Below are 21,284 nucleotides of genomic sequence, written 5' to 3' on the forward strand. Positions count from 1 at the left end.
ACAAAAGACTGAAATGTGATTCTAAGTATAAAGTATTAAAAACGACTGAGAGGAGAAAATAAAAAGGAGAACAGGCTGAGAATCCTGTGAATGCATTCAGTCTAACTGTGTTGTCTTACTATTAATGGAAAGCTTTGGAGACGTCCTGTCCCTTGGGCCATGGTGTTTTATATCAGATTGATTCATCTTTGAAATTATTTCTCTACTCATCTCTCATTTGCACTCCTGGCTGCAGCTCCTGTGTCAAGCAGTATATAGTTGTTTATGCAAATAGGAAGCTAATGATATGTACTTGTTACTGTATCAATTGAACACCTATAAAAAAAAAAAAAATCAAACTACCCCATTTTCCAAGACAAAAAGCCAATACTGCCTCACTCTATTAACGTGATAGCAGATGACAGTAAATCCCCATGGCGAGCACTCTTGGCATTTTACCTACAATGTGACGATGTGTATCTATTCAGCGTTCAGACTGTTCTCATATTGACCTATATATCTGGGCAAATGCCAGTAGGTTAAGAGCTGCTTCACCTTTGTGGCAGAACAGAAGAGTATCTTTCAAGCACTGTGACCTTTGTTTGCAGTTATTAAACTTCAGTATATGGCTGGGAATAAATTATTTCTTTGTGGAAACTGTTGGGATTCAGAACATAATGTTTCCTAATATTATAGTTTTACCCAACTGTTGCTGTTGTAGATTGTTAGAGAAATGCAAGAGGAATTTAGCAGTGATGCAAGCATGTGGCTGGTTTAACTTTTGTTTTTAGTCTGACATCAAATCTGATTGCTGTGTGCATGAAGGATTTCTTCCGTTGTGTACAGGATACAAATTGTTGTAAGCAAGGCCAGTAAAGCTAAAAGAACATTTGCCCATTGACAAAATAATTTTGGATTGAGGACCAGGACATAGAAAGCATGGTAAATCATCTGACAGAGAGGAATCAGCAAAAATGTTTTACAGCTAAAATGACAAAAAGCAAAACTAAATCCGTCTGGATCTGTAGTGGTCATTTTATTTGCCTTTCTTGTCCTTTTTATGTGTGTTGCGTTTGCACGTTCTCCCCATGTCTGAGGAGTTTCCTCCAGGTGATTCAGTTTCCTTTGACAGTCCAGAGACTCACAGGTTAAGTGCACTGGAAATTCTAATTAGCTCCTACGTGTGACTGTGAATGCATTTGTCAGTTTGTGTGTGTTAGCCTTGTGATGGATTGACGACCTGTCCAGGGTGTACCCTGCCTCTAGCCCCACCCCCTGCAACCCTGAACAGGATAAGCAGTAGAGCAGATGGATGGATGGGATCCTCAAATAGATTTGATGCCATAATAACAGAGTCTACAGAAGACGTCTTTATCTTGTACAATATTATTGTTTGAACAGTCAGAACAGTCTTCTGTTATCACTCTGCATACAAGAAAAAAGGAAGGAAAAACAATAGTAGACAGAACAAAACCAAAACCAGTCATTACACTATGTCAAGTAAAGTCGGCCTAATCAACAGACACCCATGTGTTCCAGCTGTGAGGGCTGCTGCCAGATGGCCTGGCCCCTTCCTCTGCATGGTCACAAATACCAACCCCTGTCAGTCAGCTCACACAGAGACCCAGAGGGAGGCTGGCCTCCGGTCTTTCTACTGGGTTACATGTGAGAAGTTGACTGGCTGCAGAGAGATAATGAGGTCTAACACTAAATTGATTGGCATGAACACAACCAGAGGTTCAGAAGTGAGGATTAAAGATGTCCTCCCACACTCTATGGAGAGTTTGCTCTATGAATACGTTTGTAAGCCACTCTAGGATAAAAGATGAGTTTGCCTTTTTCAATAAAGAATACAGTCTGTGATGACCAAGGACAGAGGAACTATTTCTTGAGCTAAAATCAGAAAAACAGACACTCGATGATTCTAACACAACTGTGTATTTCAGTCTATATTGTTTGTCTAAGACCCTGACTGCTGCTGTGTGTTGATATTACAGTATGTTCAACAAGCTTCTTGTACTTGAACTCAGTATTTTACTGGTCCAAGGATGAAAATACAAGGTGTTTGTGTGCACGAGCGCCCACACGTTTCCAAGATAATGGGGCTCCAATAATAGTTCTCCTCTTGCCCTCATCCTTGACATTTCCGAGCAGGGACAGAAAAGCTGCCTTTTGCTGCCCGCTAACCTGACCCAACCACTGAATTCTCCAACCTGTCTCTATAACAACTTCTGCCTTGGCATGTCCTCTCTCTCCTGACCCCCTCCTCCCTATTTCTCCCCCTCTCCATCACCTTCGTCCTGTCCTCTCATCTCATCTCACTTCATCCTTGTCCTGTCCTTACCTGTAATCTCTCCTGCTGTCTTCTTCCTCCCTTCAGCCTGTTCTCACTCCCACTGTGCTCCACTGCGTGTCAATAAACAGCCCTGTCCTTCCCTCCCTTATCCGTCTGTATGTCAACCTGTCTCATGAGAAGCTGCTGCCATGTCCCGGAGATGAGATAGATCACATGGGGCAGGGCTGTGACGCCGTGTGGGTTGAAACCCAATGCACATCTTGCCAGGTCCTGTGCTCTCTGATTCTCTAGAGGATATCCATGTCCTTTGACAGAAACTAATATGAAGCAACAGCAGAGCCACAGTGACACAGAAGAGTCATCACACGCTAAGAAACACTACTGACTCTGCAGAGATCAGGCACTAGTTTTATCATGCAGGAAGTATGTTACAGTACTTCTGCTAAGGCTCTCGTGCAAAAGTGACTTCCCAAACTAGACTTGTGACTTTCCCTATGGAGCCCAGCCTCTTTATCTATATTACAGGACCAGGTCACAGGCCAGTGTCTGGTTGGTTCCACTGAGACAACACTAGACATTTACTGTAATGAGCGTTGTTCCCAAGGCAAGCGACAAAATTACTCATTTGGGTTATCAGTCATAAAAGTTCAAGACCTTTGGCACAGAGTGTAACACGGTTGTTTTCTTCACATTCTTGATGCATAGTGTTCACTTTTCTGCTAAGGCAACAGTCGCTCTATTAAAACACCCTTAAATGTGTTTTTTTCCCCATCCTCTCTATTCTTTCGTCCCACAGGTGAGAGGTGGTGCTCTCACTTCTACGGGGAGACAAGTCGTTTGGCAACATAGTCAGTGTAATTTCAAAAGGCACACTCCAATTGTTATGTAACAGAGTGTAGAGAAGAAGAAAAAAATATCCTTCACTCTTAACTGTTAGCTGTTCTCATTAAAATAACCCCCAGTAGATACCACTCTGCACTCCACAGGAGAACCCACACCAGAGATGAGAATTGATAGAGCATGAAAGTCGGTGTAGGTTTTTATACAGGAGAGGGAAGAGTTCTCTCTCCTTTTGTATTCTTTATATTCAATTTGGATGGGGAGAGTTAGCAAGGGTCCAAGTCCTGCAGGTGAATACAGCAACAAAAGCAGAGGGAAGATGTCTAATAAATCTCCACAAGAGAGGGAACTGGGCTCACCCGCAGAAACTTAGCCTGGCTTTGGAAGGCGTACTTGTGTGTTGACAGCTGTAATTTTACACTTCAGATGACAAATCACCTTTCGTTTTAAGTATTCAAAATATAATGAGTGCTGCTCATTTTTGCACCTAGTTGCTTGTTTAAAATAGCTTGTCACAGTCTACCCTAAATGTGTGAGAGTGACCACGTCTGCTGCCACACACCGTCACAAGGGAGTAAACCGGAGAGTGGGAGGGCGTTAACAACGTCACCGTGTTGTTACAGTTCTGTTTGGCTGCTCACCTTCCCTGTCTCCTCCCTCTCTCCTCCCACTCGTCTCTACCCCCATCCTCCCTCTGCAGTGGACGTGCATCGCATTTGGAGCAGCAGGCAGCAGGTGGAGATGACATCATCTGCACTGCAGCACACTGCAGCACTGGGTCTGAACAAAGACATGTCAGCCTACCGCTAACTATCCCCTCTCTCTCTCTTCATCTCTCTTGTCTACGTCTTTCCCCACCTGTAAGCCAGAGGGGGAGGAAGAGCATAGCCTTGTACCAAGGCAGGTTGTAGTGCTGTGACCTATCTCAGCCCTCTGACTCCCCTCTTGACACAAGCACTCAGTCTGGTACAAGCTCTCAACTCTTCACCTCACCTGTCTCAAGATGGTTTCCACATAAGAAGAGCCTTGGCAAACATTCCCACCTGCTTGATATGAGAGTGATCTGCTGATCTGACAGCACGCTCACGTACACAGTCGATAGCGCACACAGGGATCGAAGGCAGAGACCTCAACTGATAGGTCTCCATTATCCACAGCGCAGCATGTTGTCGCTGAAAGCAGTAATGTAGCAGCCAGCCACATTATGTTTTTCTGTCCAATGATAGCAGTTATTTGACCTCTTTTACAGTGGCTTATAGGAGGTTTGACTGTGACATTAGCTCTCCACGGAGCCCTGAGCCGTGACTGCCAAGATACCGTAAAGCGCAAATGTCACCAGGTCGTGCTGTGAAGGCTCCCCACTTAGAGTCATTAGGTCCCTACCTACGGCATCAACACTGAGAAAAGAGAATAGGCAAAGTACACAAAAGCACAGCAAAGAAGATTTATGGACTATTTTTTCATTGTTTGCCTTTCCTTCACCATTTTTTTTTGCTGGTGTACTGAGTCCTTCTCCTCCCCTTCATCAATAAGCCAATAGCACGCAGGCAGACCATACACACACAGCCATGTTCCTGTCGCCTAGTTACCGTTCGGCAGCAGGTTGCCACAGAAACGGCCTCATAGTGGCTAAATGGGGAATGCTAATGCAGTCTTCTATACTCCCTGCTGCAGTGGGCTCTCTGTGCCCATCCCATTCCACTGTCTGTACACAGCATACTTTGAGTGTGTGTGTGTTTGTGTGTGTGTGTGTGTGTGTGTGTGTGTGTGTGTGTGTGTGTGTGTGTGTGTGTGTGTGTGTGTGTGTGTGTGCGCGCGCGCGCACTCATACTCTCAAGTGTTTGTTGTTTTTTAGTGTGTAGGTGAGTGTTTGTGGGGGGGGGGGGATTTTCCTCAATGCCTCAGTGAGCTTTGCGTCTCATAATCTTACATGAACATATTACAGCAAGTTTAAATTGCAGTGTTTATAAGTGTTTGGACTTTTTAATATTAATTACTCAAAACCTGCCTGGCAATTTTACAGTCTGCTTAATTTTCCAGTTACAACCAGTTTATTTTTTGTGCTTGTTTCAATTAAAATATGTTCACTGCCTAGAAGTCATTTGCTCTGCCCTTTGCTCACTCAGGTCTTGCATTATGCAGCATGTTCTATATCTCTGACATAGAAAATAGATTTTCTTATTGCGAGGCTGAAAATTTGAGCAGAGACAACCCATAAAACTTCTTTGACACTGGGTACGACGCAGTAGTTGCCTCCTAAGCAGCATTTAAACACTCCCAAGTCTCATGCACCTCCATCCATCTTGATGTATGGATAGGCTGGGATTTCAAGGACTGTGGATAGGTTTAAGTTGTGATTGATTCAGTACTGTCAGCTTTGTGGTCCTCCTACCATACAGGCTCATAGAACGGGGGTGGGCTGGGACTTCTAGGGCCATAATAGGCTGTACTTAATCAGCTGGAGAGTGCCTTCAGCTGCACACTCCCCCAGAGCGTGTCTGAAGCCCTGTATGGAAGGGTGGACATATTTAACATGCCCCCACTCATTGGCCAATCATTCAACCTGTATTATAGTCTGCTGTGGCTGTGTTTGAGTGGTGGAGGAGAGATGGCGGCAGGAGTTTAGTGATGGGAGCCATTAGCAGATGATTGATGGGCTTTAAAGGTTATTTTAGTAAAGCCGATTGTTTTGATGAAGTTAATGATTGATGCTATTTCACTCACATTCTGGGGAGATTAATAATGATTATCAGGGTTTTGTGTGTTGTAGCTGAAGGTAGGAAATTAACTTGCCATCAGCTTTGCAGTATCTCAGAAATTAGTTTAATACAAGTGTTGATTGCATGCCTCATGATGTTAAGCCCCCAAGTCACTGCGACAGTCTCAATGCTGCTCTGAGCAACATATTTAGTACAGCTTGTGGTGCATATTGTGTGATAATTTGTCTTGTCAGGACACAGGGTTGTTTGTGCTGGTAACAGCAAAGACAAACATCTTTCTTTTTTTTCCTTTTTTTTTTTTTTGTACACTGGATGCTACTTATGTGCTGACGTGTTCTTCTTCTTCTGTGTCCCACTGTTTTGCCCAGATAACCAGTTCAGAATGTCTATCCTGGAGCGCTTGGAGCAGATGGAGAGGAGGATGGCAGAGATGGCCAGCCACCAGCAGACGAGCAGTGCAGGGAGTGGCGGAGCTGGGGGAGGAACAGGGGGAACAGGGGGAGGGGGAGGGGGAGGAGGCGGAGGAGGTGGAGGGGGAGGCAACAACAACAGCCAGTCACAGGTAAAAAGCCACATCACGCTACTAACATGTTGTGCATTAAGATATATGAACATGTGACAGCACACAGCAAGCACATTGTGTTGTTATTGATTGACTGAGAAATGAATCAGTTTGGTTGTTGTTGTTATTGTTGGTCTCGTTGTTCTTGTTGTTCTTGTTGTTCTTGTTAAAGAGGAATTTGGAACAACCAATAACGACTTGCTCTTTTGTTTATGTGAGTGTGTATCTGGCCAGATGCAAGCGAGCAGCTCCTTCGAGAGCCGCGTCGTGGTGGTCTGTGAGAAGATGATGAGCAGAGCTTGCTGGGCCAAGTCCAAACATTTAATCCACTCCAAGACCTTCAGAGGCATGACACTCCTTCACCTGGCTGCCGGCCAGGGCTACGCTACCCTCATCCAAACACTCATCAAGTGGCGGTGAGAACAAAATACTCAAGATACTATATAATGATGCTTTGGTTTGTAATTGTTGTATGCCACACTAAGTGGCCGTGAGTTGCTGATCGTTTTCTCTCTTCTATTCAGCACCAAACATGCTGATAGTATTGATTTGGAGTTAGAAGTGGACCCGCTGAATGTGGATCACTTCTCCTGCACACCTCTGGTAAGAGTGAAGTGAACATCTTTAGAGCAGTAATGAAGAAAATCCTAGTTTGTGTGATCTGTTGTGAAACCTGTAGCTGGTGTAGATCGAACAATCTACTGTATTAACCTCACCCCACCGCCACCCCCTCCCAATTCCATTTCTCTACCTTTTCTTATCTGTTTTCCATCCAGATGTGGGCGTGTGCTCTGGGTCACCTGGAGGCAGCAGTGGTCCTGTACAAATGGGACAGACGTGCCCTAGCTATCCCTGATTCTCTAGGCCGCTTACCCCTGTCAATTGCCCGCTCTCGTGGCCACACCAAACTGGCCGAATGTCTGGAGCAGCTACAGAGGGAAGAGCAGCAGCCACCAGCCCCTCTACCACCCACGACTCGCATGTCTTTCTCCCCGGGTCCCGATGCCCCCACCACTGACAGCTGGATGGTCAGCTGGGCAAACGACAGTGTAGTCGCACCCAATGGCAAGAAAGGAGGTCCTGCCACCACTACAACCACATCCACCACCACCAGCCTCAATCCAGGTCAGTGGAGTTTTCTTTATGAATGTCTCTTACATTTGGAAGAAAAGTCATTGATTAGAAGATCCCTTTTCTTCTGTTAGTGTATGACAAAGTCTTTGTTTATGTATTATGCAGCTAATTGTCACATGCTCTGATTTTTGCAGACTTGAGAAGGCCCAGATCGGAGCCCTCCAACTATTACAGCAGCGAGGGCCAAAGAGACCTCCCACTAGCTAAAAAACATAAACCCAACCCAGAACTCTTTCAGACTCGGCCTGACAAGGCCATGTCTGTTCCTCTGAGCCTGGAGCAGCAACAGCTCCACAAGCTGTCCTCTAGCCCCAAGAGCCTGTCCTCAGAAGGCCTCAGCTCAGAGAAAGGCCTGTCTACAGGAGGCAGCACGGGGACAGCCAGATGGACCTCAAGAGAGACGTTCTCCAGCAGCGGCTTGGGAAGGAAGGCGCTGGGGGTCAGTGGAGGCACCAGCCTGGGGAAGGAGAAACTGGTCAACCGGTTGCGTCAGCGGGAACAGCTAGGCATGCTCGTGATGGCAGACAGAGAAATGGCTGATGCAGAACTGCTAACCTATCGGGACGATCTGGAGAACCAGGACTGTCTCACACAGATGGATGACCTGCAGGTGATTAAAAACAAAACAGTCAGCTTAATGTACAGAACCAAGCACCAGCGCTACCAAAGAATTCATTTTGGGCCAATTTAATTGCTGTTGATCTAAATGGTATACCACATAGTACAGCAGCAGAAAGCACGGCTACATAATAAACACCTAGCAGAAAAGTTGCAGTGTTAACTGATCTCCTTTTTCAAACATTGTTTTTGTAAAAGTTGGTGAAAACAATAAAAACCAAACCTCCATACAAATACAAATAATACACTTTGCACATAAAGCATGTGTACTATCAGAGTGACGATGTGATATGGATATTTCTGTGGCACCACTTTTTTTGAAATGGCGTGCCTGTCAGTACAGTCACCAGTGAATACAGCATGGCGAGATGACATTTAAATTGGACATAACAGTACCACACCACCTCTTTTATGTCCGCCCTCTGTATCGGGTGGGCGATACACACCAGGCTAATCGGGCACTCTGTTAATGACCATCACTGCATAATAAACTCTCTCTATTGATCCACTTCCATAGCCAAGGGATTCTTCCAGCCATCCATCTCAGTCTAACTGCTCCTCCAAACGATGAAGAGCTGGATTAGAAATTTTAGCCTACAACAATATCACTCTCATCATTATTACCCTTTCCATTGACATTAGAGCCAACATTTTTGTCATAGAGTGAAGCAATTAACCCTGCATGTCCAGACCATGCACAATCTCCAAGCTAGATTGTTTCTTAACATACTTTATATGTGGTGGTAAACTCATCTCCATTTGTTTCAACAAAACAGGTAAACATGATGACTCTGGCAGAGCACATCATTGAAGCAACACCAGAGAGAATCAAGAGGGAGAACTTCACCGCTGCAGACGCTGTGCCCTTAGACACGTCAGGGGTCAGCAACACCATGAACTGGCTGGCCAACTACTTGGGAGATGTGGAACAGCTCCCGAGCATCCTACACTTACGGTAAGGAGCGCCATCGTGCAGGGAACAGCAGATATGCATATTGCATAGCCAGTAAGTGGGTGTGTGTAGAGTCTGTGTGTGTCCTTTTCTTTCTTTACTTTACACTGTGGTATTGTCCAAAAAGGTTGCTACATTGTTGGAGTAAAATGGGTGAAGAGCACATTTATGCGTAGTGCATGCATTGCCAAATTAGAGGTCTAGGTCAGAGTCAAGTGTAAGTGTGAAGTAAACAGGTGTAGTGTAAGCTTGCATAATCACCACCTGCAGCATTTCTACAATAATAATAAAGAAGTCTGAAAAGAAGTGAACATGTCTGTCATCCTCTTTCCTCAGATCTCTTTATAACGAACCCCTGACCCCATCATCCAACCCCAGCCTCAGTCCTGGCGGGTCTCCGCTGAGAGAGGGACCCCTGGAGAGGTCCACACTCCCATCCCCAGCTGACTGGAGCGAGTTCATCAATGCCTCCAACAGCAAGGTGGAGCGAGACCTGGCCCAGCTGACTCTGTCAGATCCAGAGCAGAGAGAGCTGTATGAGGCTGCCCGCCTCGTCCAAACTGCCTTCCGCAAGTACAAGGTACAGGCCTGGCGCTCGGGTGCCATATGCTGTGTGTACTGCAGCCTGCAGTGGCAGGGCTGTGCTGTTAGGACTGGAGTAATTGGATGGTTTTGTTTTGGGCTTTTGGGGGAGATGTTGAAGGGTTCACTTTTATTTGGTTCCAAGCTATGGAGCTCTGATTTTTGCCGTTGTGACGTGTTTCATTAACATCTTTCATCTGGAGATGTGGAGATGGAGTTTCTAATCATAATGTTATTCACATTTTTCTGTCTCTATTTCTGTCTCATTCTCTGTTTCTCTGCTCATAAACACATGACAACATAAACAAAGAAATATACAAATATGTCCCTGTGGTTTCAGCATGGGAAGGTGGCTTGAGCAGAGCATGGCCTTGCTTAGAGGAACGATGCATTGTCCCCTTTACCCCTGCTCCAATTAGACACGATTAAGTTTATGTTCTCCTCTCTTTGTCTCTCTCCCTCTCTCTCTCTCTCTCTTTCTCAGTTAGGTGTTTGGAGCCTGCTACTGCCTGTTTTTAACTAGCTCTCCACACACCAGTCCCCACCCCCACCCCCCCCCCCCCTTGCCCGATCCCATTCCTCAACTTGCTACNTGCTCCAATTAGACACGATTAAGTTTATGTTCTCCTCTCTTTGTCTCTCTCCCTCTCTCTCTCTCTCTCTTTCTCAGTTAGGTGTTTGGAGCCTGCTACTGCCTGTTTTTAACTAGCTCTCCACACACCAGTCCCCACCCCCACCCCCACCCCCCCTTGCCCGATCCCATTCCTCAACTTGCTACCCACCCCCCAGCTACCAAAGTGTTCATATGACAAACTTTTCGCTGTTGTTTACAGTCATCTGTTGTGCCAGCTGATACTGAGGTGGACCTTTGGCTCTCTGTCGCTCCACAGCTTTCCTCCTGCTCCCCACTGCTCACATGGGGGCCAGTCCACCAGGGTTTGGATTCATTCCAGGGTGGCAATCATTTGCCCGCCAGCAGGAGATCCTCAGGGAGACTTGACAGATCAACTAATTTCCTTTGTGGCGAAATGCAGGTTCTACTGTGACCTCTGACCTATCCCACTCTACTCTCCAACAGGGACGGCCGCTCCGAGAACAACAGGAAGTAGCTGCTGCTGTTATTCAACGATGTTACAAGAAATACAAACAGGTAACCACAAAGTGTTGAAGTGTTCCTGATACGCAATTAATTCATTAATTAGTCTATATTGCGGTTTTTTAGGAGGCAGATCTATGAATGAATCTCAATACTCTTAAATATACCAGTGAAGCTTTTCAGCATTTTAAGTTTTAGTGCATCATTCACAATCTTTCCCTTTTTCTGTTTGCAAGCTAACATGGATAGCCTTGAAGGTAAAACACTCAGCTGAATTCACTGCCAAACTTCAGATTGTGCTCTTCTACTACTACAGCGCGATCCCATAGCACCATTGGAGTATTCACACGCGACACAGTGTGACATATTGTTTTGTTCTTTGTCAACAGTATGCACTTTATAAGAAGATGACGCAGGCCGCCATCCTTATCCAGAGTAAATTTCGCAGCTACCATGAGCAGAAGAAGTTCCAGCAGAGCAGGAGGGCCGCCGTGCTCATTCAGCAATACTACCGCAGCTACAAGGAGTTTGGCAGGCTGAAGCCCCACCACCGCGGGGCAGCTGCAGCCCTGGTGCAGCACAAACTGAGGTAGATACTCAGCTACGTGTTAAGGCCAAATATTTGAATATACTACTACTACTACTACTAATAAGATAAACACAGTATGACACTGTTATCTGCTGTTTTACAGAGGTAGTCTGCTCACAAAGAGGCAGGATCAGGCTGCCAGGAAGATCATGAGGTTCCTACGTCGCTGTCGCCACAGGTAGACCCCGACACTGACTAAAACACATACTAACATACACATATTTACACACACACACACACACACACACACACACACACACACACACACACACACACACACACACACACACACACAATTTTACATAAGTGAAACAACACGTCAATGGTTGGTTCATGGTCTAGAAGAATAATATCCCATTGAGCTAATCGGTAAAGACATAGTAGAAACTACCACTGATTTCATGATTTTGTCCATCTCTCTTTACTCGGTGTGATGTGTTTGATTTACCTTTGTTGGAAAAATTGGGTGGTTAGAAATGTCTCCAACACCTAAGCTCCACCTCCCTTCCCCTCACTGTATTTGGCCCCCCCACCTGTCCTCGCCCCCTCCTTCACAGTGCCTACTGTGTGCTAATAGCTGTCTGGTATTGTTTTGCTGTTTATGCCAAGCCCCTTGATGGACCATAGACTGTTCAAGCGGGTGAGTGCAGCCTCAGCAACTCAGTTCGTGCCTCTCTCTCACTCTCTCTCACTCTCTCTATCTCTCCTTCTTTCCCTGTTTATTCTCTATGCCTCTCTCTCCCCCTCTTATCTCCCAGTCTGTTTCTCGCTCTCACTCTTTAATAATACAATTATCTCCTCCTGAGGTCTCGGCCTTCGCATTCTCTCCTTCCTTCCCTCACTCTGATTTTCTCTTTTGCTCTCTCTCTCTTTCTCTCTCTCTCTCTCTATCTCTCTCTCTCTCTCCCACCTTTCCACCCACCCTGCCTCCTTCTCCATCACTGTTGCTTGATGCCTGCTTGCATGAAGGCTGCCAACTGGAGCCACAGGTGGACTGAGAAGCTCAGATTTAGAGCAGAACCTATCTCAAACTAACAAAATGCTTATGAATGACAATATCACTGCAACACTTAACAGGCACTTCTCTGACTCTCTTTATCTCTGTCTTTCTCTCCTTGGAAATTACTTTTTGTTTATTTATTGTTTTGGTTTTTTGTTTGTTTTTTTTGTTAATTTTGGTTTTGTGTGGTTATGCAGATAGCCAGTGTGAGAGAACGGGAAGCTTTTTCTCGATCATGTTTTATTCTGCTGCATGTCAAGTGGTGACAACTATGGGCCTTGCTCTTCTACCTTCAGGCATGCTATGGGCCTGCTGTTTCTCAAGTAGTTGTCTGTCTGTCTGATTGGCTGTGTGTCCTGTTTCTAGCCACTCAACAGACTGAGAGGGGAACTTATTCCGTCTGATTTCCACTTTCTAAAACTGTGTCAAACTGTTGAATGGAATCCGCCCATTGGTTCATCAAAACAAAACAAATTAAAAAATACAGTACAAAAAGAAACAGCTGAATGGGAAAAAGCTATGAACACCATATATAGCATGTATACAAGTTTGAGCATTTGGTTAAATCTTGAACCTCCTTGCTGTTGACATTCATGTTACATGTTTTTACTATGTTCCGTATCTGTTGTATACTGCCCTAAATGAGGGAACCGTGTTTTTAGAGCAGGTGACATTGTTGATGTACGCTGCTCTTATGGCGGCCTCGTCTGTTACACTGTGATAATAGGTTAGGAAGCTGTGATAGCATATAGGTCACAGTGAAAAAACAAACAATAGGTTCCTTCACCCACTGGGACTCTAGCACACAGCTTTAATGGATTCATACCTCCAGGGAGTACACCAGCTCAGCTTAAGAGGATGCAGCACACACACACACACACACACAGACGCGCACAGGATGTGTGTGTGCACACACTGCATCTAAGCATGCATCTACCCCTGGTCGGCCTCTCTTCACTACATAAATGTTGCAGTATTTACCTTCTGCCAGGGTAGGTCTAAATCTATAACATGTTGGTGGTTGATGTGTTAAAATCCATTTTTAGGATAAAGAGTGTTGTGTACTTAACAGGCTGACCATTTTTTGCTCACACACTTGAGACGCATGTCTCCTCTATGAACCCACACCAGCTTCTGGTGGTGTTCTTTTGAGAACTGCCAGAAGAAGACATGAAATACAGAGAATCAGTCGCTTTATATTTCCACAAATTGAGAATTTCTTCTCAGTCTTGACCTCTTTGACTTCTTAGTTCTTTCAGTTTTTTAATGTGGAACGGACCTCTACCTTGACCATAAACATTTAGTCCAATGATTGTCTATCACTAACTAGATTTAAAAATGTACCAGGACAGTTCTACATTGTTTTCTAATCTTCATTTGTCGTAACCAGAGGTCGTCACATTAGTGTCACATGGCTGCGTTTTCAGAGCCAATTTTCACTTTGAAATGACTAATATCAATTTAGAATAACTGTAAGTATAATAACTATAATTTAATTACCATATTGTTTTGGAACATTTCAAATTAAATGCATTTCATGACAAGGATTTCTTGTACTTATTTTGTGAAATGTAATAAATTAATACAATAATGATTCTGTAATTGTGCCATAATTATCCCATTTTGTTCATTCCAAAGTGCAAGTGCAGCTCAATCCTGACCAACGTTTCCTTTCACAGACCAGCCGTAGTTCCTGATGATCTGGGCTGACTTGATATTGTTCTGATAGTTCTGGCTGAACAGTGTGATGCTGTTCAGCCTGTGTGTGTCTTGATAAGCTTGACGCTCAAGTCATGGTTGCTGTATTCATGGACGCCTGTCTCTGTCTGTGTTCCAGGGTGAAAGAATTGAAAAGGGCCAGGGAACATGAGACCCCTCAGAAGAGCCCCCTCGCGATGTGACATCACTCTCCTGACTCCTCTTTTCTTTTTTGTTTGTACCCGAGACATTTTACAAGAGAAATGGAAAAAAAACATCAATGCAAGCACTGCAATTATTACTACTTCTGCAGTGTTACTGGTTCAACTACTATTACATGTACAACAGCATTTTTTCACATATCTATTCTTTCCACTGACTTGATTTTGTTCGGAGAGTGGCAACTTCTACGGGATTATAAACTCTAAGGGTCGGGGTGGGGGGGTGCAGAACATTTGCTTCATGGCATTTTTTGCACTTTTTCATGGATTGCTTTGTCTTTTTTGGATATGAAAAGGTTTTTGGACGATCAAGGAAGCGAACGCAGGACACGTCCGAGGAGGTCTGTCACATGTGAGGACCTGAAGAGACGTACATTAAGGCTGCTGCAGAAGATCTCAGAGGATAGGGAGACCATGCAGAAACACTCTGGGCTCTAATTGTATTTCATAATTTTTTAAGTGACCAATCAATTCATTTGAAGAAGGATTTTTCTTTTTTAACCAAATATATTGCTAACCCACACACCCACTTCTATCCACTGCTGTAGATGATATAATATTCAATTTAGCTTAAAAGCTCCTCTGTCCCACTGTGCTCTACCCCACCAATCTGCCCACACGGGTGGAGCTACAAATGAATGTAGTCGGGGGGTTTAAACATGCGGATGCAGATGGGGGATGAAATATTTCTGTTTTGCCATTTCTTAAAAAAAAAAAAAACCCTATGCTTTACCGTATATATTGCCACTTTATTACTTGAATTTGTTCCATACTGTCCAATGTATTTGTTCCATCAAGTCTAATGTATTGATGATCTGTATCTTCAGACTCTATGTTGTTGAACCCTGCCAAGAAAAAATGCATGACTTCTTGGCAAGAAAAGTCTTTGCTTGTGTGCTTATGGTCTAGTCTTTCAGCCTATCCTATGATTTTCTTTTTGTTTCCACTCTAGTGGTGCACATACCCATCCTCTCCTCCATAAGTTCTACCATCTCAGTAATGAAGCTATCCCTGTATTGTCCTGTTTCTTTTGCTTTTGTTTCAGTTTGCCTTGATTGCTCCTCTGAATCCTAAAACAAGGGAAAACGAACTTGCCTATTTTGTGTTGTAATGGTTCTGGTCATGCAGGTTATTACTGTTTTTTTTAAATGAACTTCAGAGCCTGTGAAGGCTTTTGAGGGGAAGATCACATACATTGCCTTGACGTCTTAGAGATTCTTTGAGGGGTCCCTAAGCTTGTCCCAAAATAGGGGTTTGACAAATCCATATTTTTGACAATTGAGCGATTTCTGTATATAAAGAAGGCTGAAAGTACGTAGGAAAAAACATTTACCCAAAGGGGATTGTATTTTAGAAATATATTATTTTATTCATTAAAAATGGGTCAAAAACAGGTACGAGACAAAAACAGAATATTTGTATAGTTTTGTTTGAATGCCTAAGAAGAATGGTTGTATTGTTTGTATATAGTGTAAATACCTGGGATAAAAATGAGCTATGTGCATGAAAAGTATGAACAGAGTCAAAAGGGAAAAAAAACAACAAAAGCAGTAGTGGCTATGCTCTGTAAAATTAAAACTATTTCACTATTAGAGTATTTTATTTTATTTTGATCGTTCTTGAGAAGAACATTTTGCTAAAGCATGATATTATTGCAATATGAAAAAGTAAAAAAAAAAAATACTGTATTTAGAGTTAGGAGAAGTCTGCAAAATTATCTTAAAACAAGTACAGTTATGTTTACTTTTTTTTCTCTTTTGTTTTTTTTTTTGGGCTACCAAGAATCTTTTGCCAATGGTGCCAAGGTTTGTGAATGCTATATAGCTTAAGAAGAGAATTAAGTTAATTTTTGCAGAACAGATAATCATACAGTGAAATACACACTAGCACTAAAGACCATAAGATCACAACTGGCAGAGGATCATCAGATCAATAAGGTACACAGTTTGCAGAGGGAGTCATATTTAAGCAGAAAGCATATAAGTCTCTCATGTCTCCACCATTCCCACAGGTAACTGCAGCATTTTACCATCACTGAATACACCATAGCAAAGTTTGACTTTTATTTTTGTTGTCATTGCAAATGGAATGTGACGTGTAACTGAGGTATCTTGTCTGATCTTAAAGATTGTAAATGGCAGCCTTGCCCATGGTGTCCCGATAAAGTAATCCATTTTATGTGCTCTGTCATGGAAACAGATTGAATTCACCTCTTTCGATGTTGCACCACAAGCACTGATTTATCAATCCCTGTTTTACAGTGGTGATCAGATTTTCCTAATACAATACGTGTGAATGAAAAAAACCTCCTTGATCAAGGCTGCCAGGGTCAAAATATACCTTGTATTCCAAAAGAACAAAGATGTGTCATTGAAAAAAAAAAACACGTGTAGCATATTGTGCACAACTGGATTTCTTGTTCAAGCAGCTGAAAACACATTTGCAAAATGAACAGTCAAAGGTGCTAAAACGATTCTATCCAGAAGGACAGCACTGAAAGTTGTCATTCACCTGGATGCAGGGTCAGTGAGCCAAAACGACTGTAATGCACTGGTGCCATTTATAATTGCGAGGCAGAGGATGTGTCTTGTATATAGCAGTAATGACTGGGCTGTAGGAACAATCCGAGAGAGAACCCACTCGAGCTGCTGGTCTAGAGGTGCCTGCCAGTTGCTGTCCAATTCTTATATTATATTCCTACCAGAACTAGAAGAGAGTGTTTTCTGTATCCAAGTAATGACATGTGATTATTCAGCCAAGTGCCACTGAAAAACTTGATTTTTTGTTTATTGAAGTGTTGTCATGTTTGTTAAATAATTATTAGGCTTAATAGGTATTTTCTCAATTTTTTTTTTCCTTGACTGACTGGTTGTTTTGTTGTTTTTTTTTCCACTCATCTGATATGTAAACATTATTTCCTGAGTGTTTATGTAGAAAGTGCCTATTCATATCCTGGTAACGCCAAGTTAATGTCAGAATGCATATAATGTACCTGAGGCTGAGAAAGTTTGAGAGAACATGGTCACCCACATTCAGTGCTGTATCTTCTACATGAACACACACGATCACCATCACCTTACACTCACCAAAGCAACAATATGATATTCCCTGTTCACACCAGTATCAGTACAGCACTCCAGCTTGTCAACATGCTACGTTTTTTTTTTTTTTTTTTGTTTTGTACTGGGACAGCTTGTTAAAATCTCACATTTAGAAATGCCACTACTGGGGTTTGTTGCCTTGCATTCATCCTCAAGTCTGTGGTTAGAATGCATAGCCAATGCAATGTTGTGGCAAAAAGGAGAAGGATTTATTATGCTTGCATGGGTAAAATAGTTAACAGGGTGACACAACTGCACCTAAAGCATGCTTATTTTCCTAGAATCGATAGTCAGATAGACTTGTTAAAAGAATTACTGTTCTGTAAAACGATGAACGTTGGTTTGACGTGTCACAGAACTCAGAAAGACAGAGGGCATGTGACCAGACGGCAGACCTACAAATTGAGCCGATGATCAATACTCAGTAGCTGCTGACGTTTTCATGGCAAAGCATGAGGACAGGATTCTTTTTTAGAGCAAGCTCTAACTTTTTAGACCTTTTCTTTAGTTTTTGATTCATTTAGATTTGATCAGTGTGCTCCCAACTTCAAATAGGAACAAATGGACAAGGTTGGAGACCATTGTGACAGTATATATATAGCAAGTATTAGCTAAGTGACACACGATACACACAAACACACGCACAAGACACCGCACAGCACACATGCAGATATATCAAGGTGTCAGTTTCACTTGTACACTGAGCGGTGAAGGCAGCGTTGCTCTTCTCCGGGCCGAGGGACTGGTTCACCTCCCTTCTGTAATTTTTACTCAGGGTGCCAAAATGGGGAGGAGGAAACAGAGCAGGACACGTGATTCACAGCAGAAGACGCTGAAATTGAAAAATCTTTCAGCAGTGCTTTCTGGTAAAGAATCTAGGCCAGACAGGTTCACCACTACGATACTGAAGTCCTTGAAATGAGTGAATATGAAATATAATCCATTTCCTCTCAGTATCGTTGAACATCACCGACACCAGTGGAGCCCTGGAATAAAGTCCTGTTATATATAGCTCATTAAGATAAATGATTTGACGTTCTTTCATAGAAGCCTGTCAAATCATAGTATAATTCTGGCCAGTTCTTTAGGCCTTTAATTTATCTAAGTGACAAAGTGTAGAGGGTATTTAAGATTAAGAGTGTAATTATATGAAAAGTTCACCTGCAAATCTTGTTTTACTGCCATTTATGAATGGGATGACAGGTTAGCTGATAGAGCTCTCTGCATTAGTATACAGTATTATCAAGATGTTCTGTGAACTGACCTGGGAATCTGCCTTTCCTCCTCTTCTTTTTCCCAAGCACCCAAACCGGAGAAAGGTAGGCACATCAGGACAACAGAACAGAAACAGTTTTACAACATATTCCACTTGTGGACACAGAGCAATAAAGAACTATTTTGTGGAGACCTATAGACCTAGTGAAGTTTAAAATGATTGGACACATGTAGTCGACTTACTCTTATGCAAATGCCAGTATTGCAAGACAAGCATTCAGTAGTTTATGGACAGCAATTATATGGCACCCTTTACTGAACTGCACGTTTTCATCAATTCCAAACCAAGAAGAAAAAAAAAGGCCCTGCTTTGATAGAAAGTTACGGGTCCTCGACACTTTGCATGTGAACTAGTGTTAGATCTATTTTCCTCTCCTCTATAGCTGTCTTTCTCTCTGTCTTTCCCTGTTATGTGACCCAATTTTTCTCCGCTCCCGACCCCTGCCCTTCAAAATTTCATCTCCTCTTGGTTCTCCTAATGTGTTTTTCTTTCCTCCTTTTTCTCCCCTTCTCTTGTTTGTAAGTTTTATTTTTGTAATTGTGCATGTACAAGCGTCACTGACTCGATGGATATGTAAAAAAAAAAAGAAAAAAAAAAGAGATTTCAGCTGCTGAAGCCATGCAAAACGTTTTGAATTGCCCTTAAAATATGGAAGATGTTTTCTGAATGCTTTATATTCTTTCTGCTGTAAAATAATAAAAAAAGGAAAAAATGAAGAAAACTCGAGAACCATGTTTGCAACGTCTTTTTGTTTCCTCTTTTACTTTGAAGAAAGGGTTGGTGGTTCCTCCAGCTGTCAGTATGATTCTCACCATCAAGAAAAGACAATTAGCAGATACAGTTTTTATAATATAGGTTTTATTTCTGTTCAGCATACAGTGCTGTATTACTTTTGACTTTCACATTTAAAAGACATTTGGTCATACATCAGTCAACTGAGGACTTTTAAGAAATGTGTGTACACCAATAAACATAAGAGCAATCTTAATAAATCATCTTAAAGTCTCCAAGCAACATGTCTCAATCATACCTGCTTATGTATATTTGAGTACATGCACTAGACATGCTTATGCCCACATAAAGTATATGCAAGCATGGTGTAGATTTTGTCTGCATGTACATATGTGAGTGCAAGATAAGGGTTTTTTGTTTTAGTGCAAGCCCTGTCTCTTGTGTGTAGCATTAACGCCTGTTGTCAGCTTTATACACAGTACTTCCAGAAACACTCAGAATTCCCTGCTCTCTTCCTGAACTGCTTCCGGATGCCGAACACACGGCTGAATGGATTTAGGAGACTTTGTTTCTCCAGTAGGGCCTGAAAGAGAAGATAAAGTAGGAGCGATAAACATTTTAGTTGCATTATGCAGCTTACTTTTCTTGGCTGTATTAGGGATAGCATTCGTAGAAAACCCACCTCTCTTCTCATCCCCCGAGGAAGCAGGCCTGTTGTTCTGACACCTGAGAGAAAATACAACATGAGCCAATTCGCCACATTTCTGTGCACGTGCAGTGGTAGAATAAAGGTTATAGAAGTAAAGAGTGGATGATCAACACCTCCAACTCCAACTGGATAAAAGTTTAATATATGAAGAGCTCATGCAAACATGAAGTGTGCATGTTTCTTACCATCTCTGTTGATCTCCCCAGATATCAGAGTGGAATATCTGAGACCAGCACCGTCCTGAGGAGGGAAGGCTTGCTCAGAGAGAGACAGATCATCCAGAGTGTTGACTCCTCTGTCCTCCACTGACACTGAGGACAACCCAACAAACCATACACAGTTGGTAACAAACCACTGACAGGTATAGATTCACACAGGGTACATTTTCTAATCTGCAGACATGATTAAGTTATTTATGCTGACCAGTAAACACAGAGAGTACAGATCCACTTTTGTCATGACACTGAGACTCTAAAGTAATGACTTCAAGGCTTATCTATCATTAAGCCTCACAAATTAAGTTTTATTACTAAAAATGTTGATCAACGTACATAGATTTAGTACATAACAGGTACAATGGAGTTGTTTCTTTTCACTTACCAGGTCCTGGATAGGGCATCTCAGCAGATTCTGTGATGGGGTGGGCCAGCAGTGGGCCAGAGGCCACGAGCAGGAAGGCCCACGACAGGAGATGGTTACACTTCATCACTGCAGGACGCTGCTGTTGGAAGTGGCTCTGATTCTTACGGAGGTCCTCAGGTGGAGAGACTTGTACATGCTCTGTCGGTCCAAACTGGGTTATATACTTCCAGCTGTAGCCTATCCCCCCCTCCTGTATGCCACATAGCAGTCAGGCACATGCACACACGCACACACACACACACACACATACACGCAGTTTCGCTGGCGACAACAGCCATCAGCAGTGTCCACAGCCTCATCCCATCTAACTGTCTTAAATCAACAGGAAGTCACAGGTGAATTATAGGCTCAATAAAAAGACAAGTGCCGTGGCCCATGCTTCAAGGGCGCAGTCATGTTTTACCATCTTCGGCTTGATTGACTGTTTTTACTGACTTTGTAAATGGGATCAACGCAGGTGTTTCAGATGTCACTCTCAACAACAGCCCATAGGGGAGCAGGTGGAGAGACTGTGCAGCCAAATGACTGATGTTTTAA

At 43.1% G+C, this 21,284-nt stretch overlaps 2 protein-coding genes across 3 annotated transcripts; one reads left to right on the forward strand and one right to left on the reverse strand.

Moving 5' to 3' along the window:
• Nucleotides 1–6,217: 6,217 nt before the first annotated feature.
• On the forward strand, nt 6,218–14,381 carry LOC111235006 (calmodulin-binding transcription activator 1-like). Of its 2 annotated transcripts, XM_022763287.1 has the most exons (13): nt 6,218–6,290; nt 6,333–6,397; nt 6,617–6,813; nt 6,922–7,000; nt 7,174–7,522; nt 7,981–8,141; nt 8,926–9,104; nt 9,438–9,681; nt 10,762–10,833; nt 11,169–11,368; nt 11,472–11,546; nt 11,978–12,008; nt 14,206–14,238. In XM_022763287.1, exons 1-13 carry the CDS (start codon nt 6,218–6,220, stop codon nt 14,236–14,238), a joined length of 1,758 nt encoding a protein of 585 aa, XP_022619008.1. The 2 variants fall into 2 exon arrangements, with proteins under 2 accessions (XP_022619008.1, XP_022619007.1); XM_022763286.1 differs by lacking the exon at nt 11,978–12,008 and having other exon boundaries at nt 14,206–14,381.
• Nucleotides 14,382–19,865: 5,484 nt separating this feature from the next.
• Nucleotides 19,866–20,811, reverse strand: LOC111235107 (urotensin-2-like). The gene is made up of 4 exons (XM_022763436.1): nt 20,706–20,811; nt 20,291–20,416; nt 20,079–20,122; nt 19,866–19,979 (listed from the first exon to the last, which is right to left on the reverse strand). Exons 1-4 carry the CDS (start codon nt 20,809–20,811, stop codon nt 19,866–19,868), a joined length of 390 nt encoding a protein of 129 aa, XP_022619157.1.
• Nucleotides 20,812–21,284: the final 473 nt, after the last annotated feature.

This window comes from Seriola dumerili, unplaced genomic scaffold (genome assembly GCF_002260705.1).
Source record: "Seriola dumerili isolate Sdu_G_001 unplaced genomic scaffold, Sdu_1.0 BDQW01000468.1, whole genome shotgun sequence".
Classification (NCBI taxonomy): domain Eukaryota; kingdom Metazoa; phylum Chordata; class Actinopteri; order Carangiformes; family Carangidae; genus Seriola; species Seriola dumerili.